At 61.2% G+C, this 26,600-nt stretch overlaps 1 protein-coding gene across 2 annotated transcripts in view; it reads left to right on the top strand.

Moving 5' to 3' along the window:
• The first annotated feature begins 1,293 nt into the window (after positions 1-1,293).
• The window catches only part of NBEAL2 (neurobeachin like 2), a 29,148-nt gene continuing 3,841 nt past the window's right edge, over positions 1,294-26,600 (top strand). Inside the window, exons 1-42 of one of the 2 annotated variants that reach the window (XM_069475606.1) lie at positions 1,294-1,456; positions 9,480-9,568; positions 9,653-9,781; positions 9,888-9,969; positions 10,064-10,188; positions 10,301-10,383; positions 12,014-12,099; positions 12,199-12,481; positions 12,635-12,741; positions 13,274-13,354; positions 14,736-14,819; positions 15,237-15,335; positions 15,788-16,389; positions 16,469-16,601; positions 16,686-16,805; positions 17,002-17,323; positions 17,531-17,613; positions 17,722-17,814; positions 18,035-18,209; positions 18,327-18,460; positions 18,836-18,995; positions 19,233-19,335; positions 19,495-19,657; positions 19,746-19,904; positions 20,087-20,246; positions 20,390-20,475; positions 20,651-21,163; positions 21,707-21,885; positions 21,984-22,143; positions 22,392-22,529; positions 22,624-22,983; positions 23,068-23,217; positions 23,349-23,506; positions 23,652-23,776; positions 23,860-23,995; positions 24,641-24,801; positions 24,901-25,217; positions 25,326-25,421; positions 25,766-25,890; positions 25,976-26,116; positions 26,230-26,360; positions 26,472-26,581. In XM_069475606.1, coding sequence (XP_069331707.1) covers positions 1,406-1,456; positions 9,480-9,568; positions 9,653-9,781; positions 9,888-9,969; positions 10,064-10,188; positions 10,301-10,383; positions 12,014-12,099; positions 12,199-12,481; positions 12,635-12,741; positions 13,274-13,354; positions 14,736-14,819; positions 15,237-15,335; positions 15,788-16,389; positions 16,469-16,601; positions 16,686-16,805; positions 17,002-17,323; positions 17,531-17,613; positions 17,722-17,814; positions 18,035-18,209; positions 18,327-18,460; positions 18,836-18,995; positions 19,233-19,335; positions 19,495-19,657; positions 19,746-19,904; positions 20,087-20,246; positions 20,390-20,475; positions 20,651-21,163; positions 21,707-21,885; positions 21,984-22,143; positions 22,392-22,529; positions 22,624-22,983; positions 23,068-23,217; positions 23,349-23,506; positions 23,652-23,776; positions 23,860-23,995; positions 24,641-24,801; positions 24,901-25,217; positions 25,326-25,421; positions 25,766-25,890; positions 25,976-26,116; positions 26,230-26,360; positions 26,472-26,581 — 6,792 coding nt within the window. In that variant the 5' untranslated portion in view covers positions 1,294-1,405. Of the gene's footprint in view, positions 1,457-8,846; positions 8,906-9,479; positions 9,569-9,652; positions 9,782-9,887; positions 9,970-10,063; positions 10,189-10,300; positions 10,384-12,013; positions 12,100-12,198; positions 12,482-12,634; positions 12,742-13,273; positions 13,355-14,735; positions 14,820-15,236; positions 15,336-15,787; positions 16,390-16,468; positions 16,602-16,685; positions 16,806-17,001; positions 17,324-17,530; positions 17,614-17,721; positions 17,815-18,034; positions 18,210-18,326; positions 18,461-18,835; positions 18,996-19,232; positions 19,336-19,494; positions 19,658-19,745; positions 19,905-20,086; positions 20,247-20,389; positions 20,476-20,650; positions 21,164-21,706; positions 21,886-21,983; positions 22,144-22,391; positions 22,530-22,623; positions 22,984-23,067; positions 23,218-23,348; positions 23,507-23,651; positions 23,777-23,859; positions 23,996-24,640; positions 24,802-24,900; positions 25,218-25,325; positions 25,422-25,765; positions 25,891-25,975; positions 26,117-26,229; positions 26,361-26,471; positions 26,582-26,600 lie in introns of those variants that run through there. The other variant, XM_069475607.1, reaches the window with a different exon arrangement.

Consider the following 26,600-nt stretch of genomic DNA (forward strand, 5'->3'; position numbering starts at 1 on the left):
GCAGGTAGATGCCCACTCCTCCCTTTCCAACTCCCTTTAGAGGCCTATGTGCCACAGACCCCAGGTCTAGCCTCCTTCCCCTCCACAGACCCTCTTAACCTCACTACCTTGGGCCTGTCTAGGCCCTCTCCCCTATAGTGGGTGGGGTGCCCTGCCAGGGCTTGACATGCAGGTTGTAGGTGCTCAGGAATTGTCATCTCAGTGCTAGCATGGATGGGGCAGGAGAAAAGGCCAGACTGGAGGGAGACCAAGAAGCTAGGAGGACAGAACAGGACAGGTATGGAGACAGGGTCTCTCTTCTCTTGGTCACTCAAGGTCTAGGGGTGTCCAGACTGGTCAATTTCTAGGGCCAATGGCACCTCTGTGGGCCAGGCATACTTCCCCCCAGCCATGACAAAAGGCCTGACCCCTGTCCAACACAAGGGGCCCGTCACCTCACAGGCAGTCTGGGCATGAGGAAAGGGGTACAGGGGTGATGGTGGCAGTAGCCCAGCAGAGTCAATCAGGCCTAGGTCCCTGTCCCTGCTGCCCCTGGCTGCCCATCTGGGCCTCTATTTCTCCATCTGTAAAACAGCCATGAGGCACTCACCTCATGAAGTTAAAGGAACAAAGTGCTGAGCCCTGGAGTGGGGGTCTCCTTCACTGGAGCATCTGGGAAGGCTTCCTGGAGGAGGGAGGAGACCCGTGGGAATGGTCTAAACTTCCCTGGGATCTGCCAGGACAGAGGACACCGCTACCCTAAAAGTATTTCAGGATAGTCCTGCTGCTCTCTCCCCCGACAAACAGCTGGAGCTCAAAAGTGGCATTGCAGTCTCCCCATACAGCACCTGGCACTAAGCGCTACAAATGATCATCATGGTGGTGGTTATAATTACTTATGAAAGGACCCTGGCCATCCCCACGCGGCGGGCACCCTTTTTCCTGAATGGCGGTAACTCCAACCAGACGGGCTGCGTCCCAGGCGGATCCAGACCCTGGGCAAGTATGGAATTCCTGACCTCAACTCTCGTCCGGGAGGCTCAGAGTGGCCCTTCCAAAGGCACTGGTGGGGGCGCGGCCTGCAGGGGGCGTGGCAGCAGAGCACCCTCCCCGGCCGCCCTGACCTTAGGCTCCTCCTCCTGCCCGGCTCTCCGCCCTTTGCCTGGTCCCGGGAGAGGCGGGGCGGCCGTAGCTGCAGCGAAGTGTAGGAACCCGGGCGGCGGCCGGCCGCGAGGAGGAGGAGCTTACTGACTTGGGCGGCTCAGCGCGGCTGGGGTCAGAGCCGCAGACTTCCCCCAAGTAGTACCGCGCCGCTCCGCCCCGGAGTGACGCCCTCCGCCCATGGGACTGGCCGGGGGCAACCGGAGGGCGGCGCGGAGGAGGCGGCGACAGGTGGCGCGCAGCAGGTCCAGAGCCAGGCCGGGCCATGGCCGCCTCAGAGCGGCTCTACGAGTTGTGGCTGCTCTACTACACGCAGGTGAGCCCGCCCCGCCCCCGCTGTACCCCTTGCTTCGCGCACCCCGCGCCTGCTGCACCTGCGCCCGGCGATGCCCGAACAGCGGAGATGCGCCCGCGCACGCGGGGCGTCCTCCGGCTCCACTCACACGTGTGTGCCCCCGGCCAGCCGGGTGCCTCTGGCACTTATACCTGGGGAACAGAGCTTGCGGGCGCGCACTTCACAGCAGCCTCTCCAGCGGGACCGCGCAGCCTGAGTCTTGCTTACAGGAGGAGAGGGTCCTGGGTCAAGGCAGCCGGACACTCGCCACTTTACAGATAGGGAAACTGAGGCCTGGAAAGAACTGGAGACTGCCCGGCCGGGTCGGAAGGGAAAATGGGACTCAGTTTCCATGTGGGCTGCCCCTCCTGTGGGTGCGGCCCGGTTAGGTGACCGTGGCCAACAGGTCTGAGTGTGTTAGGGTTAGGGGTGTGGAGGGGGGATGCTCCTACCGCAGGTCCTACTTGACTCAGACGCCCCCAGTGAACAGGCAGTGACAAGCTCCTCCCAGACTTGAGGTGGTCCCACCCCCATTTTGGGGGGTGGACCCTCTAAGAGCAGAAAATAAGGTTTTGCTTTGGATATCCAAGGCGTGGTTGGGGGTTTGAGGGCAGGAGGAATGTCTAAAGGGGTTGGAGGGAGGCCCTTTCCTCCTGAGCTCCCCACCCCTGCCTCAGAAACCATGTCAGGTGGCCTCAAAAGGTGAGGGAAGTGACTGACCCTAGTATCCCATCAGCTGAGAAACTGGTGTCCCCCAAACTCTGTCTCATACACATAGGCCCCACTTTCCTTGTGCACCCACAGCAGGGAGGGATCCCAGGGTAACACCTCCCTCCGTTTAACCCAGCACCTCCCTCCCTGCACCTGCTTGGCATCATGCTCTTGGCTCAGGTGTGCCCTGGGCACAATGGATCATTGTATGCCCGTGAACAGCTTGTCACCAGGAGGAAGTTCATGCTCAGACCAGCTGGGCCTATGTGAAGAGGCTGACCAACCATCTCCCAGGGACCTGGAATCCAGGCCATAATGACCACAGCCTCTTTTGTGTGCTCAGGTTGTGAGAGGTCCAGGTCCCTGGCAGGAGGCAGTGAGTAGAGTAGGTGTGGTCTTTGGTGTGACCCGGACCAAACTCTGTACTTCTGAGCCTCTGCTTCCCTGCCTGTAAAACTGACAGCCCTGACCTCAAGGGCTGCCTGGACTCTGCAGAGGGGTAGACACTATGGCTGGCCCAGACCAGAGAAGGCTCCTTGCTTCCCTGTCCCCTCCCCACCTCACCCCACCCTTTCTGTCTCCATCTCCGATGGTTGGTCCTCATGAAGGAACAAAGAGTCTGGAGGGAAACCTACCCCTGGTCCTCCTACCTCTGATTGCTCTTTAGCTGTGGGCAGGTTCTTTGTCTGTGACCAGGCGAAGGGGGCTTAAACCAGGTGATGAGTCTGAGAGATGTTAATGATAGGTCTTCAGGCTGGATGGCAGCCTGCTGGGGTATCTTGGTAGACCAGGACTGTACCTGCAGCATGGTTTCCTCCTGATGCCCCTTCTAGCTGAGTTGTGCACACAGTCACCCACCCCCCATCCCCTCAGGAGGTGTTTAGCACTCATATCCGTGCTGACACCGTCCCCCAGCTCCTCACCTCACTGGGCAGGTATGGGGCACAGGCCGGCTGGTTGTAGCTTTGGAAGCCTGGGCAGGCAGGGGGCAGCCTGGGGCCGGGCAAACAAATCCAGGATGTGAGAGCAGAGCCAGGAGCGGGCGGGGCCAGGCCACCCAGCACTGCCTTCCTGCTGCCTGGTCCTGCTCCTGCCCCCGGAACACCGTCCCCACCCCTTGTGCTGGGCTCCCAGGGAGGGGTAGTGCTGAGTAATTTTGAGTCCTGCTAGGGACCTATTGTGTGTGTGCTTGAGGGAAGGAGAATGCGAGGTGAGGGGAGGAGCTGATAGAGGGTGTTAAGAGACCCCTGAGTTGGCCAGCACCCAGCCAGCAACGCCTGCGCCCCTCCCTTCAGCAGTGAGAGCTGACATCAGCTGGCAAACCTGTTTCCCTAGTTGTCCGTCTGGGTGGGAACATGGGGGGGCACGCCCCCCTTCCTCTCACCTTAAAGTCCCCAGGTTTAGACCCCCCCAACCCTCCCCCTGTGGGCCCTGCTCAACTGGGGGTCACATGGTGGGTGAGAGGGCTGTGGGTGGCTACTGAGAGAGGAGGGAAGGGCCCAAGTGCCCCTGAACATCACTCAGAGTTCCTCAGGGCCCTGGTGAGGAAACCAAGGCAGGGTCCTACCAAGGTTGTCGCACCTTGCATTTAGTAGGTGCTCCTTGGATATTCACTGGGGAGAGGAGATGGGCCCCATGGTAGTGACCAATCAAGGAAGGCATCCCAAAAGAGGCTGAGTTTGGGCTTTGATGGCTCAGGGGACAGGAACAGCAGGAGCAAGCACATGGCAGTGGGAAATATAAGAAGCAAGTTGTCAGGAGTGGAGAACAGGCAGAGGTAGCCAAGGAGGCCTGGTAGAGGGTGGGGGCACATCCAGAGGACTCCGAACCCACCAGAGCTCCCCCAGGGAAGGCATAGGAAGGCAGTGAGAGGACAAGGGGACAGGGACAGCACCTGACAGGCTGGCAGTAGGGCAGCATGTAAGAGTTAATGTAAAATAGCATGCAAATGAGTGGCCCCCTTTCAGGCTAGAGCAGTGGAATGATGTTGTTCAACAGCCCCCAGTGACAAGGAGCACTGTGGGGGGAGTACCAAGAGCTGAGGGGCACTTGGAGTCACAAAGGTCAGGGCAGGACAAACACTCAGGTTACAAGTGGGAGCACAAGCTGAGCTCTCTAGTTATGCCTGTAAGGACTCACACGGCCTCTAGGGAGGTTAGGTCAGAGCCAGAGTTGACCTTGCTCTGCCCACCCTTCCCCCACATCCCTTATCCCTGACCAGTGATCTCTACTGCCTCATGAAAACATGGCCAGGCCCCCTGGGACCTTATCTGGGTCATATTCCTTCCTAGGCCTCAGTTTACCTTCTTGAAATGGGTAAAGGGAAGGTGGAACAGCCTTCTGGGTGCTTGGTCTCTGTCAGCACCTCAGAGGGACAATGGGGTTTCTTCCTCCCTGCCTCTGTGACCAAGGAAACTGAAGTAAGAGCAACTGAGGTGATGGGGAGATTAGGACAGAGCCCAGGGGTGAGGAGATGGTAATCCCTGGAGTTGTTATAGTAACTGGGAAGCTGATGGGAAAGTATGGGGTCCCCATGGAAAGGGGGTCAGTTACTGTGGGGACTCTGGAAGGAAATTCCCAGTTTCCACAGTGATAGTACAAGGGGATCATTAGCCCGGGGCGGGGGGGGTGTTATGGAGACCAGAAAGTCCAACCACCCTTTCCAGTACCCCCTCTCCAGGTAAGAGGAAGAGACTGGCTTAGGCACTCAGACCACTATCCTCAGTTGTCCTCTGGCAAAGTCCCCATCTTCCTGCTTCATCCCATGGCCTAAGGTCCTCCAAGTCTGACCTCCAGACCTCATGATGTAGCCAGAAGCCACCTTTGGCTTGACATTGCCCTTCCCCTCATGATGCTGAGTGGGGAGACTCCCTAGGCCTGAGAGAGGACAGACCCTACCCCAACTTGTCCCATTTTTGCTTGTCTGTCCCTGGAGATGACATGCTCACCACCACCCAGGGAACTCTGACTGAGAGGAGTCACCCACTATTGAGCTGCAATCTTCTCTTCCTACCTGCTTGTAGATCTTCCCTGGAGTCCATTAACAACCTCCGTTTCCCCTGCCTCGGGCAGCCAGCCCAGGAGACCTCAGCTCTGCCAATGAGCCAAGGTCTACCTCTTACCTGCCACTCACAGAGGGGGCTGGAGAGTGTTGCCCTAGAATGCCAGGAGCTTGGGCAGGCCAGAGCCCTTAGATTTGAAGCCCCCATTCATCCTGACCTGGTATTGGGTGGGTGTGGCTGGAGAGCTTTTACCCATTAAGCAAAGGGATGGTTTTAAAGAGGTTAAATGGTAAGTAACAGTGGCTCACGCCTATAATCCTAGCACTCTGGGAGGCTGAGGTGGGAGGATCACTCGAGGTCAGGAGTTTGAGACCAGCCTGAGCAAGAGTAAGACCCCGTCTCTACTAAAAATAGAAAGAAATTAGCTGGACAACTAAAAATATATATAGAAAAAATTAGCTGGGCATGGTGGTGCATGCCTGTAGTCCCAGCTACTCGGGAGGCTGAGGCAGGAGGATTGCTTAAGCCCAAGAGTTTGAGGTTGCTGTGAGCTAGGCTGACGCCACGGCACTCTAGCCCGGGCAACAGAGCAAGACTGTGTCTCAAAAAATAAATAAATAAATAAATGGTAAGTAAGAAGCTACCAAGAGTTAGAATGGGGACTGGACTCCAGAACCCATGCCCTTAACCACCGATTCCATTGGTAACCCCAACCTCTGAGGCACCAGACAGGGGGGTGCTGGCAGAGGTGCTCGTCCCAATGGGGGGCATTTCAGTAGAGGAAACATGGACAGCAAACCACATGCAGACCTGTGGGGGTGTGGCAGCAAGTAATGCCCTTGGGCTGGGGTATCCAGTGGTTCTGGGGTGGGTACCACCCATGCAGGCCTCGGATGTGGGGGAAGGTGGACTTGCTCTAAAGATGGGAGCTTGTGATAGGGTGGGTGACTGGCTGATCGGGCAGTGATGGTGACTGATGTCTACTGGAGTCCCACTGGGTGCTGGGCTTCAGGCAGGTCAAGCAGGGTCTGGGGACAGCATGGTGTCAGGCAGCTCAGTGGTCCTTGTCCACCCGGCAAACTCTTCCCCTTCCCATGCTACAGCCACCTGCCCTCAACCCTCCAAGTTCCCTCAGTGCCAGGGCAGTGGCAGTTCCATGCCCTCCCACTCCGATACCGTTTGAGCCTAACCATCCCTTGGGAGCCCCTCACCCGCAGCACTCTTGAGTGCCTCACAGCTGGTTGTCCATAGGTTGGGGTCCCTACAGGATGACCACAAGACCCTTTCTTCCCAGGGACACCAAGCTCCCCCATACCCACAGCATTCTCCCCTGCCACAGGGCCTGGGACCACTTACCTGGGGAGGGCTTGGCAGGTATGGCAGGTCCTGACTTGCCCTCAGGGGAAGGGCTGGGTTGGGGCAGGGGGGGTGGCCCTGCTTCAGGTTCCTGCTCAGAGCTGGGGAGGGAGGAAGGGCCTGACTGGGGCAGAGGCTCCAAGAGGGGAATGGGGAGCCCGAGCACTACAGCCACACCTTCTGGGCTCTGGAGTCCTTCACACGCAGCAGTACCACCTTGCTCTTGTCCCCCTGCCCTGCTCTGTCTTCTGACCCTGGCTCCCGCAGGGACTCCCATACCCCTGCATACGGCAGCCTCACGACGCTGGGTGCAGGTCAGAACTGGCCTGAGGCCTCCCAGGGAGAAAAGGTGAGACCTAGAAAGGTAGGACAGCAGCTACCCCGACCCCTGCCTAGTGGTGTTTTAGAGACGCCCTCATGCTCCCTCCATGTCCCCTCCAGAGCTCATGAAGGCTGCCTTGATTGCCCCAGCCCTGACCCCGAACCTACTGAGAGTTGCAGGACTGGACAGGCTGAGGGTGTGGTTCTAGGGACAGAAAGCAGGAGTGTGCAGAGTTTGAGGGACCCACCCCTGTTCTGGGAGGGCTGATCCAGATGATGGCCATGGGGAGGGTGGGAGGTTCCTGCTTAAGTACCAAAAGCCCAAGTCACAGGATGCAGTAGGCACGAGGTGGGCAGAGGCCTGGACAGGAGGATGTGAATCACAGGGAAGGGGCAAAGGCTGGAGAAGCAGCCCCTGGTTGGACCAGGGACCTGGAATGCCAAGCTCAGCAACTGAGCATTTATTGGGGAGGGGGAGGGGGGCATGATCAAATTTGGGCTTTCAGGTGCTCAGGAGAGCTGCAGCTGGCAGGAAGGACCCACATTTTGGGTGAGAGATGACTAGCTTGACTGCGTAGGAGATGAGAAGACAGTGTTGAAGACGCTTTTGACAGCAGATGGGTCTGTGGGGCCACTGAGGTAGGGGTCAGGGGTCACATGGTCAGGTGGGCTGGCTGGCTAGCAACCATGAGTGGTCCTGGCCTAGAACAAAATCTGGCTTTCAGCACCCTCAAAGGAACAGCTGAAGCTGAGGTACTGGATGGGGCATCCCCTCTGGGGCCTCCCATTTCCCCATCTGTAATGGGAGGGGTGAGAAGAAATGGAGCAGGAGCCCCAGCCTCCCCTGCTCTTTCAGGATCTGGGCATTTTGGTCTCCTTGCTGCTTGCGGCAGAGGCTGCAAGCAGCAGAGGGTGGACATAACTAACTGACAAAAAGTCACAGGGCTATGGGCTTGTGCCTTGGTGGCCTCAGCCCCTTTCTGAGTTGCCTGGGCTTCGGATTTGTGTCAAAATGCACAAGGAAAGTCCCCAAACACAGGGTGGACAGCTGCTTTGCTTGGGTTTTTTGTGGGTCTGGCCCAGGTCTGCTGGGGTCAGGCCTCCTTCCCTGGGGCCATTCAGACCTGGCCCTGGGGTCTGGGGCCCTCAAGCTGCAAAAATTAGCTTCATCCAAAGATAGTTCTGGAGGTTCTTGGGTATGAGGTCCATAGCCCCTGGGGAGCAGCCTCAGGCCTGCTGGGTGCTGACCATGATGTGTCCCTTGTCTCTTCATCCTCCACTCTAGTCCCTGCCCCACCTCTCTGACTCTCAGAAAGAAAATTGCCTTTAGGCTCAACTGGTTGGAAGCTCCTGGAGGGGCCAGCATGGAGGGAGGGAGTGGTATAAGGAGGAGCTCAGGTACAAGTCGCAACCCTCGTCACCCGTGCCCTGGGAGGGGCTTAGAGGTTAGAAAGATTAGGGCTAGCCTAGGACTTACTCAGCTGTGTCCCTGAGCAAAGAAACCTGCAGGGTCCGGGTGGTAGGGCCAGGACATGGGGTGTGGGGCAAAGGTATGGGTGGGTGTTCCACATCGTCTTCTGGTCCTGAGGCCTTGGATCTAGGTCAGGGACCTGTGGGTGCCTTGAATGAAGATTGCTACAGCAGCATGGAGCAGAACGCCCTCCTGGATGGGAGCTCCTCCAGGCCCAGATCTCATGCCTGTGAAACTAGTCTCTGGCCCAGAGCCCAGAGCCCACCCACAAGTCCCACCCACCGTAGGGTGGCCCCGCCCTCTGTGCTTCACGCTCCGCCCCCAGTGTCAGGACAGGTCCCTCGCAGCCTGTCTTGCTGGGCCCAGGGTGCCCCGGGCCCCCCCACATCCCTGCGGTCTGCCGGGAGGAAGCGGTCCCCCTCCCCCACCGTGACTCTGCGCTTCCTGCCCCAGCCCGGGGCGGGAGGAGACATTTCCCGTTCACACCAAAGTTTCCCTGGCGGCGCCCAGACCTGGGTTCCGCCGCTACCCCTCTTGCCCATGGAACCTGCTCTGGGGCCTGGGGTCCAGGTAACTAGCGAGGGCGGGTGGAGAGTCTTAGGGCAAGGGGAGGGCGTTCTGCCACCTGTACGTCGCGGGGGATGTGTGTGCGTCTAAGTCTGCCTGTCCAGCAGTGCACATGCATCCTGGGGTCCGCAGTCAAGGAATGTTTCCTGGAGGTGGTGGCTGCTGAGCTGGGAGGAGGTGGCAGAGGAGGACCCAGCCCAAAACTTTGGGTAGTGGGCTGCTGCTGTGTGGGAGACCTCCTGCAGCCCCAGCACCACTATGGGCCACAACCACACCCCACTTAGGCCCCTCCCCCCGGCAGTGTCTGGCCTGCCTGGGTCACAGGCGTTAGAGGTGGGAACAGAGACTGGGAGGCTGAGAGAACCAGAGAGGGGCCTGTAGGTACTGCAGTCCTAATGCGGACCTTCCAAGTTCTTGTCCTCCCTCCCCCCACTGCTCTGCCTTTAATCCCGGTACATGCCCTGTGTCCACCTGCATTCACTTTACACCTCTGTCTATGCCCCCTTGTGCCTCCCCTGTTCGCTGTACCCTGTTGCCCCCACCCCACCACCATTCCCTTGAACTCCTTTGCCTGCAGAAGGACCTGGGCTACCTGCAGCAGTGGCTGAAGGCCTTTGTAGGTGCCTTCGAGAAGACCATCTCACTGTCCTCCCTAGAGCCACGAAGGTGAGGCTGGGTCTGCACAGAGGGCAGAGCCAGGGCAGGGAGATTGAGGGGTCCTTAGCACCCCAGTGACTCCCCTCCCTGCAGGCCAGAGGAGTCAGGTGCAGAGGTACCGGTGCTGCCATTGGATGCGCTGCATGTCCTGGCCGAGCAGCTGGATGGGGCGGACCTGGAGCAAGCCCTGCTGCTGCTCAAGCTCTTCATCATTCTCTGCAGGTGATCCCTGTTGTCCCCTCCACGGGCAGGGGCCTGCAGCTATGGGCCAGAGGGAGTTGGGGGCACAACAGATTATTGTGACCTCTCCCATCATTTGCTCCCCCAGGAACCTGGAGAATGTAGAGGCAGGCTGGGGCCAAGTGCTACTGCCCCGGGTGCTGGCACTGCTGACTGGGTTGGTGACCGAGGTGAGGTGTCCTTGAAGGGGCTGGGGTGGGTGGGGAGAGGCAGGCAGGAGTCATGGCTGGGCTAACCCCCCGCCCTCTCTCCCCACACCTGTAGCTGAAAGGACAGCCACCACCACAGGAGGGCCGTGGGACCCAGCTGGAGAATGTGGCCCTACATTCCCTACTCCTCTGTGAGGGCCTCTTTGACCCCTACCAGACCTGGCGGCGCCAGCACAGTGGGTGAGACCCAGAGGAGGCTGGGGAGAGGATGGGGGCTTGGTCTATGGCAGAGGTGTGGAGGGGACTGAGGAGGGGTGAGAGCTGGGCTCAGGTGCCTGGCCTCACCCCCCAGGGAAGTCATCAGCTCCAAGGAGAAGAGCAAATACAAGTTCGCTCCTGCTGCTTTTCCCTGTGAATTCAGCGCCTTCTTCCGAGGTCAGGCCCCGCCCCTGCTCCACCTGTCCCCACCCCCAAACCTAGGCCCCTTTCTGCAGTTTCCTGATCCCATGCATAGCATAGTGGCGGGTGCACGCAGGGCAAGGACAGCCATGAGTGTTTGAGGGGACCTCCAGAGGCTGAGCAGGAGTTTAGGGGCAGAGAGAAGAAAAAGGGCGAACCTGGGTAAAATGAGTAATTTCTTTCCTGGGCTGGAGTGAGGGCCCCCGCCAGGTGAGGGGTGGGGTTGGCCTGCCCTCCTCCTTCCCTCCCATCTCCGGGATCCTCCCAGCCACTTGTACCCTGCTCTGATCTAGACCACCTGAAAACTCCTTGTTCCAATCCCTTCGTCCCTGTGGCCTCCACCCAGGCTCCACCCCTCCTGGAGACACTGGCTACCCCAGGGTCTCCACCTGCTGCTCCCTTACTGCCAGAGGAGCTGGTGCCCAGGACACCTCTGGCCACCTGTTCTCCCTGGTGACCCTGCTCTCCTGGGTCGTCTCTCTCCTCTCTCTGGAGGGAGACTGGCGAGGATGCTAGATGTGCTCAGGGCAGGATGTGGCCTGCACAGGGGCAGGCAGGGCTGTGGGAAGGTGGTGACCTACTGGGATATGAAGTGCCTCTGTGGTGCCCCGTGGAGCCGTGGGCCTGGGTCTGGAGGGGAGGCAGCAGCTCTGGGGGAGCTCTCTGCCACCTGCCCCTGGTCCCTGCCTCCCTTCTCCCATGGCCTGGGTGCTCTTCTCAAAACAAACTGGATTTTGTTCCTCCCATTGTGAATCCCTCGATAATGGCCTGACACCCTCAAGATCAAATCCCACTCCTCCCCACAGCCCTTCTCTCCAGCCCCGCTTGCTCGCCTGTCCTGTCATTCCCTGAGTGCTACTGCTTACCCCTGCCAGGGTCTTTGCCCATGCTGTGTCCTGTCCCTTCATGAGCCAACTGCCTTCTCGGGCCTCACCTCAAAAGCCCCGTCCCCAGGGAGGCCTCCCACCCGTGCCAGCCACCCCTCCCCCACCCATGTGACCCTGGGCAGGTCCCTTCTGCCCTCTGGGTTTCAGTCCGTGGCCTGGCATCCTGTCCAGCTTGCTGGAGCAGGGCCAGGTGGCCCTCCCACATACGAGGCTGTGAAAGCCCCTAGAAGTCCCCAGTGAGGACACTTGGGGGAGGGGGGCATCAGTACAGTAGATACAGCAGGGTCCCCGGAGCAGGGCATGGGAAGCTCTAACTGTCACAGAGGCAGAGGGAGCAGGAGATTTGCATCTGAGAAACTAAACCCTCGGTCACCTATGGGGAAGCAGAGCAGGGATGTGCTCACCCAGGAGCCCCCACTTTGAGGTTTAAGGATCTGAAGAACTGGCTGGGCTCTCAGGGCAGGGCCATGTTCCCTCAAGACCATTAAAGAAGGGTACGTCCCTTTCAGACCCCCTAAAATAGAGCCATGACTTCTTAGACCCCCCCCCCAACCCAGGCAGAGCCAGGTCTTCTCCCCCAGGCTGGGTCTTTTACTTGGCCCAGCTCCCTCTCCCCTCCACCCCAGGGCACTCACCTCTTGTGCAGTCCCCTGGGTCCACAGCCCTGCAACCTTGGTGACATTGTCCTGCCCTGCCCTGCCCACCACCCCCCTACCCAGAGAGCCTGCAGGATGCAGATCACTTGCCTCCCATGCTGCTGTTGCGTCTCATCCACCTCTTTGGCGCGGTCCTCGCAGGGGGAAAGGTAGGCTGGGAGCTGAGCCTGTGGGCCAGAGGGTGGCCGTCTCAAGTCTCTGTGCTGGGTGAGCCTCTTGCCCACTGCCCGTCTCTGTCACACCTGCAGGAGAATGGGCAGATGGCTGTGAGTGATGGCTCTGTGCAGGGCCTGCTGGGTGTGGTGCGGGCCTGGGGCCATGTGCCAGCCCAGGACCCACGCCTAGTGCCGCTGGCGCTGGAGGCACTAGTGGGTGCCGTACATGTCCTGCATGCCAGCCGTGCACCCCCCCGAGGGCCAGAGCTTCGTGCCCTGCTTGAGGGCTACTTCCACGTCCTTAATGCCGACTGGCCAGCTGGTCCGAGCTCAGGCTCTGAAGAGGCCCTTGTTACCCTGCGAGTCAGCATGCTAGGTGGGTATGGGTGCCCAGTCTCTTGGGGAGGACGTACCACAAGGGGAAGGCCCAAGCGATGACGGAGAGGCTGGACTGGGCAGCATAGGAAAGAAGGTTTTTAAGGCTGTCTGGAGGGGACTGGGCAGGGCCTCACCATTGACCTTTCCACAGACGCCATCCCCATGATGCTGGCATGTGAGGACCGGCCGGTGCTGCAAGCCACCTTCCTCAGCAACAATTGCTTTGAACACCTCACTCGCCTCATTCAGAACAGCAAGGTGGGTGGGGCCCAGGCTGGGGGGGCTGCCCTTAGAACCGGAGGGGAGCCATGTGTAGGTGCCAAGTTGCTGCTGAGCGAAAACAGGCTGGACCAGGTGGGGGGTTGTAGCTGGTGGGTTGGACTGTGGTTCAGCGGGAGGGCCTGGTGCAGGGACAAGGGCTTGTCCCCTTGAGGCCCCTATAGGGATGGCTCTGTATCCCACAGGAGTGGGTTTGTTATGGAAAGAAGGGAGCTTTCCTGGCCCCTGGTTTCCCTTTCCTTGGCCCCAAGTACAGGGGCTGGAGGAGGGCTCAGCTGCTTCAGACGCAGTGCCCACTCCACCCGCTCATCCCCCGACTGCCCATCTGAGCAGGGCGTGGGCGGCTGAGCACCCTGTTCGCCCCTAATGCCTGGTAGCCTAGTGGAGGCGCTCTTCCCTCTGGGGCAGAGCCCTGGCAGCTGCCCCTGGTCCTGCTCTAACCCCGCCCTCCCCATCTTCCTCCCCTCTCTTCTTTGCCTCCTTCACTCTGTGCCCTCCGCCTTCCCCACAGCTGTACCTGCAGGCCCGGGCGCCCCCTGAGGGGGACAGTGACCTGGCTACCCGGTTACTGACAGAGCCCGATGTCCAGAAGGTACCATCCTGGGGCTGACCGGCTCAGGCACCCACCTCCCTGGGCACCCACCCCCTGGGAATCCCCCTTTGAGCCTTTCCTGCACTATAGCGGATGTATGTCAGGCCCGACATGGCCTAGCAACGGGCGTGGGTCCCCCATGCTGTCTCACCCGCCTTCCAAGTCCCCATCCTAAGAACGGGGCAGGAGGTGGTCTATGCCCTGCCTGGTGGTAGTATCGGGAGCTGGGGTTTGGCTGCGCCGAGCTGGAAGGAACCTTCGAAACTCTCAGCCACCCACCCTCCTTTCTCAGAAGGGGAAACAAAAGCCCAGTACTCAGGAATTTGGCTGTCGTCACTCACAGAGGAGGGGTCTCCCACATGGGGCCGCTTCTTTCCTGTGCCCACCCTAAGCAGGTTGCTGGGAGTCCCCAGGCCCTCATGATGTGCTCCCTGCCTCACCTTGCACAGGGCTGGAGGAGGCTGCAGGGTGTCAGCTGGGGGCTCCACATGGGGCACCCTTTTTGGTGGCTCAACACCCGGCCCCAGCCTCCAGAGCCCCTGCCCTGGCTTGTCTTCGTGAGCAGCCCCATGTGTCCCCTGCACATGCTCATTTCCCAAAAACCTGCACATCCATTCACCCACAAAGCAGGCAGGACAAGGTGACTCCCCTTCATTTTTGAGATGAGAAAACCGAGGCCTGGAGGAGGGAAGAAAGTTGCCTGAGGTCACTTGGGGAGTCAGGCAGAGCTGGGACCAAAGGCCCCATGGAGCCAAAATATGGCCTAGCACCTGCTGACAAACTCCTTAAACCCTTAGCCCCTCAGGGTGGGGCAGGGGGAGTGAGCGGTGTACCTGTGGCTGTCAGGTTCAGCCAGGCTGAACCTCAGTGTCCCCACCTGGATCTAGGGGACAGTGGGTAGGGTAGGACTTAAAGGTCTCGAAGGTTCTTCTGGTTCTAATATCCCATGATTGATTGCCCTTAAATCCCTGACCCCTGTCAATCTCTGTGGGTGATGGGGCACTTGCTGGCCTGCCTGCTCACCTGTGTCTAGCTTGGGTGGGGATGGGTGGGGAGGGAGCCCTAAGTGCACCAGAGAAGCAGGGCTTGCGGGTTACAGCGGGAGTGCCCACTGTTGATCTGTCCCGGTGAGGCCCTTCCCAGCCTCAGTTTCTTTCCAGGCCTCTTTGTCAGAGTGGTTCTTGCCAAGCTGCTCTGAGAGGGCGCCAGATTCAGGGTAGGGTCACAGCAGTTGGAGCAAGGAGTAGGGCCTGGTACCCTGACAGGGTAGCTAATCCAGCACAAGCCACGTGCCCTGGCCCTGCACCTCCTTTACTGCAGGGTGCTGCCAGCTGCGATACCTTGTCCCCTGCCTCTCCTGACTGCCCCTCCCCACTCCAAGGTTCTGGACCAAGACGCAGACGCCATTGCAGTCCATGTAGTGAGGGTGCTGACCTGCATCATGAGCGGCTCCCCATCCGCCAAGGTGAGACGCTGCATCCCGGCTGCAGTAGGGGTGTGGGATGGAGTTAAATTGACCACATGTCCCCAGAACGGGCCTGGCTGGTGGCCATAAGAATCCTGGTCCCTGGAGCAAAGCAAGTGAGCTGAGGAGGTGATCGTCCTACCGGCTTGAGCGTAGCTCAGCACACTGGGTGGGTGTGATCACCAGTCTGTCCTTGGGAGCTGGATGTCCTAGGTCAGAGCTGGATGGGGGAGGGATACTTGTGGGCTGACCACCATCTGCAGCCTTCCGAGGTGGACCCATGCCCCAATTCCTCTGCACCCCCACTCCTGCCGGCACAGCGACCCGGAGGCATAGCCCTTCCAGGGTTCCCGTGGGTATGGGTTTGCCCTGGGGCCCATGTATGTGCTCATTTCTTTCACACGCTACCTTACACAGGAGGTATTTAAGGAACGCATCGGCTACCCTCACCTGCAGGAGGTTCTGCAGAGCCACGGTCCTCCCACCCATCGGCTTCTGCAAGAGCTGCTCAACATGGTGAGTGCAAGAGCTTGGGATCAGGGTCCCAGAGGCAGCCGAGACTGAGTCAGGGTTACCACAGATGGTGGGACTGTGTTGACTGTGGCCAGTACATAGTGTGACCTGTGGCCTGCCCACGCATGTCAGTGCCACTGGAGTGAGGATTCTGGACTGTGTGGGGCCTTAGAGGCAACTGAACATCAGCAAGGCCCAGGGGCATCCTAGGAACACACAGCTGGGGTGAGGCCAACCCACACTGACAACCGAGGCTCAGGGCTTACCAGTGCTGAAGGACCATTATTAGTAGTGACAGTCACTGGTGCCCCTCTGAGCCTCACACACAACCTGTGGGCAGGATGGGGTCTCCCGAGTTGCTCTCTCCTGCTGTAGGCAAGTAAACGGGGACAGGATGCTCCCCTGTTGGCAGGGTGCCACGGTTGACCGGGGACTATCATTCTTTCCACCCACAGGCTGTGGAGGGTGACCACAGCACATGCCCACCCCCACCAATCCGCAACGAGCAGCCGGTGCTGGTGCTGACACAGTGGCTACCAGCACTGCCCACAGCCGAGCTGCAGCTCTTCCTAGCACAACGCCTCCGGTGGCTCTGTGACAGCTGCCCTGCCAGCCGTGCCACCTGTGTGCAGGCGGGCCTGGTGGGCTGCCTGTTGGAGACACTCAGCACGGGGGTATCCCTGGGGGCCCGCTGCCAGGAGCAGTTGCTGGCACTGCTGCAAGCTCTGGGCCGCGTGTCATTAAGGCCCTTGGAGCTGCGTCGCTTGCTGCGCCCCCCACCAGGGCTGGACTCGGGGCCAGGTGGAGCCGAGACTGGGAAGGCGCGACACGCAGGTGCTATCATCCGCGCATTATCAGGCATGGCCAGGCACCAGGGTCCTGCACGTGCCCTGTGCTACTTTGACCTCACACCCAGCATGGCGGGTATCATGGTGCCCCCTGTGCAGCGATGGCCAGGACCTGGCTTCACCTTCCATGCCTGGCTGTGTCTGCACCCCACGGATGCAGTGCTTGCCCCAGCCCCCACCCGGCCACTCCAGCGAAAGCAGCTTTACAGGTAGGTCACTGCCAGAAGCCAGGGCCCTCCTGCCAGGGGGAGCAGGGACAGGCAGCATAACTGGCTTGCCTGCCCGCAGCTTCTTCACCAGCAGTGGCTCAGGGTTTGAGGCCTTCTTCACGGCGGCTGGGACCCTGGTGGTGGCAGTGTGCACACGGAAGGAGTACTTGACCATGAGCTTGCCCGAAGTGTCCTTTGCCGACTCTGCCTGGGTAAGCCCCCATCCTTCTCACATGGCCCAGTGGAGGGGGGTGCCAAGTCCCAAGTGTGGCCTGATGTGGTGGCTTCCGTTCTAGCACTGTGTGGCTATCGTCCATGTGCCTGGGCGCCGGCCCTTCAGCCAGAACCTGGTCCATGTCTACAAAGATGGCCATCTGGTCAAGACAGCACCCCTCCGCTGCCCCTCCCTCAGTGAGGTGTGCCAGGCAGGGTTTGGGGAGGCCTTGGGCAGGTGGGGGGACTTGGAACATGGTTCGGGGGGGCCTGGAGCCCCTGTAGGTCTCTTCAGCCTCTGCGGTCCGTGCACCTCGGAGGTCACTGTGAGGAACTGGATGTCAGTGGAGCCCCAGGCTTTGCTGCGACCTGACTGCTCCCCAACCCTGGTCCCCACAGCCTTTCTCCTCCTGCTGTATCGGCTCTGCTGGGCACCGCACAACCACCACCACCACGGGGCTGCCCACGCCACCAGTCCCCGCTGCCCTGGCTCACACTCACCCCTCCCTTACCCGCTCCCAGTCGGTCCCAGCCTCCACAGGCCCTGGCTGGGCGTCTGGGCTGGCGGCCCCGCTGCAGGAGGGCAGCATCAGCTCCACCCTTGCAGGCACACAGGACACTCGGTGGGGCAGCCCCACGTCCCTGGAGGGTGAGCTTGGGGCTGTGGCCATCTTCCATGAAGCCCTGCAGGCAGCGGCTGTGCGGGTCCTGTGCACCCTGGGTATGCGGCACCTTCCCCCGGCCCAGCCCCCACCCCATTGTCCCAAGACCCAGGGGCTGGGACTTACGAAGCATTCAGGCCAGAAACCAAGGGTTCAGGGCAGAGAGGGTGTCTCTGGGGGTCTGTTTGTTCAGGCAGGGAAGAGGCAGGCTCTGGATGGGGTGCAGCCAGGGGCCTGGTGAGTCTGAAGCCCCTGCCCACCCTCAGGGCCCAAGGAGACGGCACCCTTCAAGCCTGAGGGCGAGCTGCACGAGCTCAGCGGCAAGCTGCTTCTCCATTACTCCCCTCAGGTACTGCGGGGCGGTGGGAGGGCAACCTGATGCTCCCCTGGCTCCCTCGCTCTGTCTGCTCCCCGCTCCTCCATCCGACCTTGCTGCCTGCTCGCTCCCCTACCCCAGGCCTGTAAGAACAACATCTGCCTGGACCTGTCCCCCAGCCATGGGCTGGATGGCCGCCTGACAGGACACAGGGTAGAGACCTGGGACGTGAAGGTGCGTGTGCACGTGTGGGCGGTGTGTGGAGGCGTGAGCCTGGGGCACACGTGTGTACGGAGCCAGCTGGGGGATGGCACCCTGGGAGGGTTTTGGGACTCCACCACAAGAGAGCAAAACTCCCCTGTGTCCAGGGTCCCCGGCTGGATGGTCTGCTGCGTGGTGTGGGGTAGGAAACTGGCTGGGGGGCGCCCCCTCACCACCATCCCTCTGCCCCCAGGATGTAGTGAACTGCGTGGGGGGCATGGGTGCCCTGCTGCCTCTGCTGGAGCGAGTGGCAGTGCAGCCCCAAGAGGCTGAGGCAGGCCCGGCTGAAACACATGACCTCGTGGGGCCTGAATTGACCTCTGGCCACAACACCCAGGGCCTACTTCTCCCCCTGGGCAAGTCTTCAGGTAAGTGTCCCTGGTGCCTGGGTTGCAGGGAGGGAATCTTGGCATGATGGGGTTGGAGTGCTTGAGGTCTCGTGGCCACTGGCAGGGCCCTGAAACACATCTCTCGCCTTCTGGCAGAGGAACGCATGGAGAGGAACGCAGTGGCTGCCTTTCTGCTGATGCTGCGGAACTTCCTGCAGGGCCACGTCGTGAACCAGGAGAGCCTGGTGCAGTGCCAGGGGCCCGCCATCATCGGGGCCCTCCTGCGAAAGGTGGGGCCTGGTGGGCCAGGTGCAGGGACGGGGGCGGGGGGTCGGGGTTGGTGGTGTCCGCCTATCTGACTGAGGGGCGGCGTGGGGGAACCTGATGCTCTGGCAGTCGGGGAAGCGCTTGGGAAAGGTGGCCCTCGCTTGGAGACTTGAAAGGCTGGGCAGGGTTTAGCTGAGAGGATCCGGGGAAAGGTCCAGCCTAGGCTGGGGCAGGGGACCTGCACTTCAGAGACAGCAGGAGCCACCTAAGGGTTTTGAGCAGGCAGGTGGCCATGTGTGTGTCCATCATGGCTGTGCGGGGAAGGCTGGAAGCTGAGAGGCTCAGACAGCAGATAGGTGGTGCCTGTCGTCTCAGCCCCGCTCCTTCTCCCACCCCAGGTTCCCAGCTGGGCCATGGACATGAACGTGCTCATGTCTGCCCAGCTGCTGATGGAGCAGGTGGCAGCTGAGAGCAGCAGACCCCTCCTGTACCTGCTCTACCAGCATCTGCTCTTCAACTTTCACCTGTGGACCTTCAGTGACTTTGCTGTGCGTCTCGGTAGGTGTGGGGACCTGGGTAAGGGGCCAGCCTCAGGGCAGGTGTGGGCTGAGAAGTTACAGCCCTGCTCTGGGAGATCCGAGGGATGTCTGTGATAAGAATCCAGCTCTGCCCTGGGGTGTGTGAGGCACATATGGCCCTGCCCTGGGAAGTCTGACAGGCACATGGCCCTGTCCTGGAGGATCTGAGGGGCCCAGCTCAGCCTGGTGGCATGAGCCGTCTGCTGGTGCCACTCAGGCCACATCCAGTACATGTCCAGCATAGTCCGTGAGCACAGACAGAGGCTGTGGAAGAAGTACGGGGTCCAGTTCATCTTCGATGCCCTGCGTACCCACTATAGGTGAGGCTGGTGGGGCCAGATGGGCAATGGGGGCTGACACAATGGCCTCTGGCTTTAGGGACAGGACGGTGTGCTCCCCCGGCTCACTTGCCTCCTCTCCTTGATTTCTGTCCCCTCCATTCTCCTGGGCGTGGCTGGGTGTGCGCGCTGGACCGCCAGCCCGCAGCGGGAGCACCCCCTGGCTGCTGACGACCTGCACACGATGCAGACTTCCCTCCTGGGCCTGGCTCGGGAGTTCCTGGTACGCAGCCTCTCAGCCGATGACGTGCAGGTGGCACAGGTTGTGCTGAGTTTTCTGGCGGCCACGGGTGATGATGGCCAGGTAAGCTGGCATTGGCGAGGGTGAGGCTTGGGTGAGGGGTGTGTGGACCGCTGGGGGCCCAGCCTAGTGTGAGACTCTGCACCGCCAGGTGGTGGGTGCGCTGGACCTGCTGCTGGCACTGCTGCAGGGCTCCGCGGCACAGGAGTCCTTGGCTGTCTTTCTGGTGGAGTCGGGGAACCTCGAAGTGCTGCTGGCACTGCTGGTGCGGCCGAGGTCGCTGCCTCTGCTGCATGACCGGGTCTGCAAGGTACACGCAGCCCACCTCCAACCGCGGCATCCCCTTTGCTGGGGCCCCTGCCTAGGGTGTAGGGAGGTGCAGGCCTTGGGCCAGCAGATAAAGCTGCCTTCACAGGCCTTCCCTCGGGCCACACAACTGCGTGGTGACTTCCCCTTCCCCATGATGACAACCCCCTGATGACCCCCACGCAGATACTGCGCAGACTGCAGCAGAACGAGCGATTACCTGACTGGGGCCGTCAGCGGCTCCGGCTGCCAGACTATGGTCTTCAGGGTCTCGTTGCCTGCCTGCCTGAGGGGACTGTTTCCCCCCAGCTCTGCCAGGGCCTCTACAAGCTGTTCCTGGGGGCAGGTACAACCTGGTTGAGGGGAGCGACATGTCAGGAAAACGGGGCAGGTGGGAAGAGGGAAGATGGTGTTGGTGCAGGGGCCAGGGCTGAGCACAGCCCCTTCTACTGTGGCCAGTCCCTCAGGCCCCTCTGCCCATCCTCCCAGACCGCCTGAACCTCTCAGATCTGCTGGCTGTGATACAGCTGTCCCTCCAGGCTGACCTCAGTGTCCGCCTGGACATCTGTCGCCAGGTGAGTGGGAGAGACGAAAGCTTTGGGGAACAGGGTACAGCTTCTGCCCTCGGGACTTCACTCTGCCTGTCTGTGATGAGGGGTCTCTGGAGGCCTCCCCTGCAAAGGCCCCAGGAGGAGGGTCTGGGGGCAGACGGTCAAATGTGTACCTCACTTGCTGTGCCCTGGCCCGCAGCTCTTCCACCTCATCTACAGACTCTCGGATGTAGTGCGGCTACTGGCCCAACAAGCTGGCTGGCAGGATGTCCTGACCCGGCTGTATGTCCTGGAGGCAGCCACGGCTGGCAGTCCCCCGCCCTTTGCCCCAGAACCACCCACCTCCCCTGAGCCAGCCCTGGCCAAGCCACCCACTGAGTCACCTGCTGAGTCTTCGGATGTCTTCCTGCCCTCAGGGGCTTCCTGCCCCCCTGAAGCCTTTTACCATGCTCTCTCCCCATTTTGCTCGCCCTTTGACTTGGGCCTGGAACGGGCCAGCATGGGCTCAGGCAACACTGCTGGTGGCGGCAGCAGCAGTGGGACTCTTACTCCAGCCAGCCAGCCTGGCACACCTTCCCCACTGGATGGTCCGAGGCCCTTCCCTGCTGCCCATGGCCGCCACAGCTCCAGTCTCTCCAATGTGCTGGAGGATGGCAGCCTCCCGGAGCCCACCCTTAGCGGGGATGACACCTCTAACACCAGCAACCCTCAGGTGAGGTGGGCCCACCCTCTGCCACTGCATGGTACCCAAGGGAGGATGCCTGTGGCACATAGGGCTGGCAGTGAGGCCCTGTCTGCCACCAGGGCTACAGCCGCCGGTCGGGCGGGTTGCTGCCCCCTTGAAGGTCTCACTTGCAGTTGTGCTCCTGAGGGGGTCCTGGAACAGGGTGAGTCTTTCCGAGCCAGAGTGGGGGATGCCAGCCAGGCTTCAGAGGGTCCTCAAGAAAGCCTGCAGGGCAGAGTCGGTAAGGGCAGCATAGCCCTAAGGGTCCTGCCTTGTGCTTCTGGGTTTGGGGATGAGCCTCTGCTGGTCCTATGAGAACTGCCTCATCTCCTCTTGGGAGTCCAGTGAGACCCCTGGATTCTCCCTGGAACTCAGGCAGTGGCAGAACCCAGGCCCTCGGCACCAGGCCACCTGTTAGCTGAACGCTCTGCTTCCTGCTGCTGCTACTAGCAGGCGGACCAGGGGTGCTGAGTCGGTTGGCAGGGGTCAGCCTGATGGCACCCCACCCACACCACCCGCCTGTGCCCGCAGCAAACCTCTGAGGAGGAGTTGTGCAACCTGCTCACCAACGTGCTGTTCTCAGTGACGTGGTGGGGTGTGGAAGGCACCGATGAGGCTGCCTGGCGGGAGCGTGGCCAGGTCTTCTCCGTGCTTACCCAGCTGGGGGCCTCAGCCACACTTGTGCGCCCCCCAGACTACATCAAGCGCAGGTGAAAGGGCAACTTGGGAGGATGAGGGGCCTCGGGGAGCCCGGGAGCAAGGAAGGCAGTCAATGGAGTAGACACCTGAGTCCCTCGCCCACCCCCAGCCTCCTGGAGATGATGCTGGAGTCAGCCCTGACCGACATCAAGGCGGCCCCTGGTGGCGTCCTGGCCAGCCTCACCCAGCAGGCACTTTGGCTGCTGCGTCTGCTGCAGGACTTCCTGTGTGCCGAGGGCCATGGTAACCAGGAGCTGTGGAGTGAAAAGGTGCGTGGCTCAGAGGAGCACGAGCAGCGTGAGCACCCCTGTCCACGGGAGCCTGCAGACATCTGCTCTGGGAGGTGGCTGAGTCCACGTGTGCTGTTGTGGGTGCATCTGCACGGATGCCTGTGAGCGTGGACTCGTCTGTGTGCGCAAGCCCTACCTGGCCCCAGCCCAGACTTTACCTTGCTCCCTCCCTGTGGACCCCTGGCCTCGTCTGGTGACACCTGTCGGGAATATGTTATGTGTGGCAGCTCTTTGAAGGTGTGTGTAGCCTGCTTGATCGCCTGGGAGCCTGGCCGCACCTGGCCAACGGCACAGCTGATCTCCGTGAGATGGCACAGATTGGCCTGCGTCTAGTACTTGGCTACATCCTGCTGGAAGACCCACAGGTGAGCACAGGGGTGGGTGTGGGGGTAGGGAGTGTGGCCGGTGTAGGGAGCTCTGAGTGACTGGGTGCCACCTGCTTCCTGCTTACACCCACAGCTGCATGCCCAGGCCTACGTGAAGCTACACACGCTGCTGCAGACCGCAGTGCCACCCCGCCGGGAGGAGGCCTGCTATGTGCTCTCCAAGCTGGAGGCTGCACTGGGGCGGGCGCTGAACACCTCTTCCTCCGAGAAGGACACTGAGGATGCAGCGCCCCCACAGGCAGCTGCAGCAGCTGCAGAGCGCTGCTCGTGGCTGGTGCCACTAGTGCGCACACTGCTGGACCGTGCCTATGGGCCACTGGGGCTGCAGTGGGGACTGCCTTCCCTGCCGCCCACCAATGGCAGCCCCACCTTCTTCGAGGATTTCCAGGCTTTTTGTGTCACACCTGAATGGCGCCACTTCATCGACAAGCAGGTATCTGGAGGAGGGGCCGGGGAAGGGCATGGGGGCTGGGGCCCACTTCCAGCACTGATCTCCTCTCGGTGCCCAACCCTGCAGGTGCAGCCCACCATGTCTCAGTTCGAAATGGACACGTACGCTAAGAGCCACGACCTCATGTCGGGCTTCTGGAACGCCTGCTATGACATGCTCATGAGCAGTGGGCAGCAGCGCCAGCGGGAGCGTGCTCATAGTCGTCGCGCCTTCCAGGTGTGCTGCCCAGGGTGGGGGACAGGGAGCTGCTCCCCACATGCTCACAGAGGACAGCTGACAGGGAAGGGTGGAGGAATGGGGGCAGGACAGGCTGCGGCCAGCAGGACTGACCCATTCCCCCGCCCCAGGAGTTGGTGCTGGAGCCTGCACAGCGGTGGGCACGCCAGGAGGGACTGCGCTACTCCGTGGTGCTGAAGCAGCAGGCGGCACAGCAGTCCACCGCCCTGCTGCACTGGGGGGCGCTGTGGCGCCAGCTCTCCAGCCCCTGCGGGGCCTGGGCGCTGAGGTGGGCCAGCCTTGGGGCGGAGCCACAGGGGAGAGGCAGGGCCTGCTAGGGAGGGGGCCATCTGAAGCCTTTAGGGTGGGCTTGGGAGGGATGGGGGTCTACAGCCTTCTACCTCCCTGTGACCGCCACTGGGGACATTCTGCAGAGACCCCCCCACCCCTCACTGGAAACTGTCCAGTGCTGAGACATACTCGCGCATGCGTCTGAAGCTGGTGCCCAACCATCATTTCGACCCTCACCTGGAAGCTAGCGCCCTCCGTGACAATCTGGGTGAGAGAATGTGCCAGCTGCGTCCACCTAACCCGTATTTCCAGTCCTGCCTTTCTCTGGCTGAGTACCCTTGGTCCCTACAGGTGAGGTTCCCCTGACACCCACCGAGGAAGCCTCACTGCCTCTGGCAGTGACCAAAGAGGCCAAAGTGAGCACCCCCCCGGAGGAGCTGCAGGAAGACCAGCTGGGCGAGGATGAGCTGGCTGCACTGGAGCCCGTGTGAGTGGGGCCCCTCGAGAGACCCGACACTGCTCCAGTGTGCACCTGCTGTGCCACTGCCTCCCTGAGGCTGTCTCCTGCTGCCCAAGTTCAGTCCCCTGAAAGGACTGTCCAAAATCAGGTGGGGGGCGGGGGCATTGGGTGCTAGCTAGGCACCCAGAGCAGGAAGGGGGCCGCAGGGAGTGAGCAGGGCCTGGGTGAGGGGAAGCAGAGGACAGAGCTTGGTGTCCTGGCAAGATATTTGGAAGCTCAGGTAGGAGGAGGGACAGGGACTGGGCCCAGTGTGCGCCAGGCCCTGGGCAGCTCCTCACTCTGTGGGAGGCACGAGGGTATGTACCTGACGACGTGATGGCACTTGGAGAGCGTGGCCCTTGGACTTGTCAGGAAGGGAGTCCTGGAGGCTGAAGTGGAAGAATGTAGGCCAGCTGTAGGGGAGAGGTCTGGCCAGGGCCCCTGAGGGCCTTGGGTCTCTAACATGAGGCCTGGCCTCACCTGCCCTCCCCCTCACTGGGTCAGGGCCCAGCGACTGCTGAGTGGCCCGTGGGTGCCAGGCAGTGGTGTGAAAGAAGTGAGAGGACGGGGCCTCAGCTTCTCATTCTGTGAAATGGGTTTAACCCCACTGTCCTTCCCAACCTTGGTCTTTAGGATGGAGGCAGCAGAGCTGGATGAACAGCATGAGAAACTGGTGCTGTCGGCTGAGTGCCAGCTGGTGACGGTAGTGGCTGTGGTCCCAGGGCTGCTGGAGGTCACCACGCAGCACGTATACTTCTACGATGGCAGCACCGAGCGCGTGGAAACCGAGGAGGGTGTGTCCTGGTGGAGTGGGTTGGGGAGATGGCAGGGAACGGCTGGGGTCTGGGCTGGGCTGGAGTGAGTGATCCCCAAACCCACTCTTCATCCCACAGGCGTCGGCCACGACTTCCGGCGCCCGCTGGCCCAGCTGCGTGAGGTCCACCTGCGGCGTTTCAACCTGCGCCGTTCAGCACTTGAACTCTTCTTCATTGATCAGGCCAACTACTTCCTCAACTTCCCGTGCAAGGTGGGCGGGACCCCGGCCTCATCTCCTTGCCAGGCTCCCAGGCTCCAACCCTCCCCTATCCCACACCACACCCAGGTTCGGAACCAGGTGTATTCGTGGCTCCTGCGCCTGCGGCCCCCCACTCAAGGCTACCTAAGCAGCTGCTCCCCCCAGGAGATGCTGCGTGCCTCAGGCCTTACCCAGGTGAGAGCCCTGGAGGGAGAGGTGGTGGGGTATGAGGTCAGAAGCCTGAGGGCGGGGACAGTGGTGGACAGCCCAGCCGGCTCACCCCGTGCCTGCGTTTGCCTCCAGAAATGGGTACAGCGTGAGATATCCAACTTCGAGTACTTGATGCAACTCAACACCATTGCGGGGAGGACCTACAATGACCTGTCTCAGTACCCCGTGGTGAGGGCCCCACTCTGTATACCTCCACCCTTGCCCCTCTGATCTGTCAGCACTTGGTTCGCCCAAGTGTGGGCACCTGCCAGTGGGCCAAGCCACGAGCTGGGTCCTGGGTAGGTGTGTCTCTCTGACTAAGACCTGGCCTCTGTCCCACGGACCCCAGCCCCACTCCCCTCTATTCCTGGCCTCTCTTCCCCAAAAGAAATCCTGTCCCAGAACAGTTTGTCCTGCTCCCTTGACCTGTGGGCAGGCTCTGTGCCCATTTTCCTGAGGGGCAGGGCAGGGCAGGGTAGGTAGGTAACTGCCTTCAGGGTCCTCATGCAGCCCCTGCCTGGGTGGGTGGCCAGTTTCCCTGGGTCCTGCAGGACTACGTTTCCCCAACTCTGGACCTCAGCAACCCAGCTGTCTTCCGGGACCTGTCCAAGCCCATCGGTGTGGTGAACCCCAAGCATGCTCATCTCGTGAGGGAGAAGTGAGCACGTGGGCAGGCCGGACTTGGAGAGGTGGGGATGGGCGAGGGGAGGGCTTCTGTTGACTCCCCCTAACTGTGGCCCCAGGTATGAGAGCTTTGAGGACCCTGCGGGCACCATCGACAAGTTCCACTATGGCACCCACTACTCCAACGCAGCAGGCGTGATGCACTACCTCATCCGCGTGGAGCCCTTCACCTCCTTGCACATCCAGCTGCAGAGCGGCCGGTGCGGCCCAGGGGGTGTGAAGCAGAGGGGGGCAGGTCCTGGGCCCGCCCCACTTTCTTCTTCCCTCCGGCTGCATCTTCTCGCCACTCACCTTGGCCCGTGTCCTCCCCCAGCTTTGACTGCTCTGACCGGCAGTTCCACTCGGTGGCGGCAGCCTGGCAGGCGCGCCTGGAGAGCCCTGCCGACGTGAAGGAGCTCATCCCAGAGTTCTTCTACTTCCCTGACTTCCTGGAGAACCAGAACGGTAGGTGCGAGGCGCCGGCAGCGGGCACGAGGAGGGAGAACACAGGCTGGGGGCGGCCAGGGAACAGTGAGCACCGCACAGGGACACGGCTGACTCAGTCCTCTGTGCCAGGCTTCGACCTGGGCTGCCTCCAGCTGACCAACGAGAAGGTGGGGGACGTGGTGCTGCCCCCGTGGGCCAGCTCTCCTGAGGACTTCATCCAGCAGCACCGCCAGGCTCTGGTAAGGAGGTGACCACACA

Source organism: Eulemur rufifrons, chromosome 7, assembly GCF_041146395.1.
Source record: "Eulemur rufifrons isolate Redbay chromosome 7, OSU_ERuf_1, whole genome shotgun sequence".
NCBI classification, from domain to species: domain Eukaryota; kingdom Metazoa; phylum Chordata; class Mammalia; order Primates; family Lemuridae; genus Eulemur; species Eulemur rufifrons.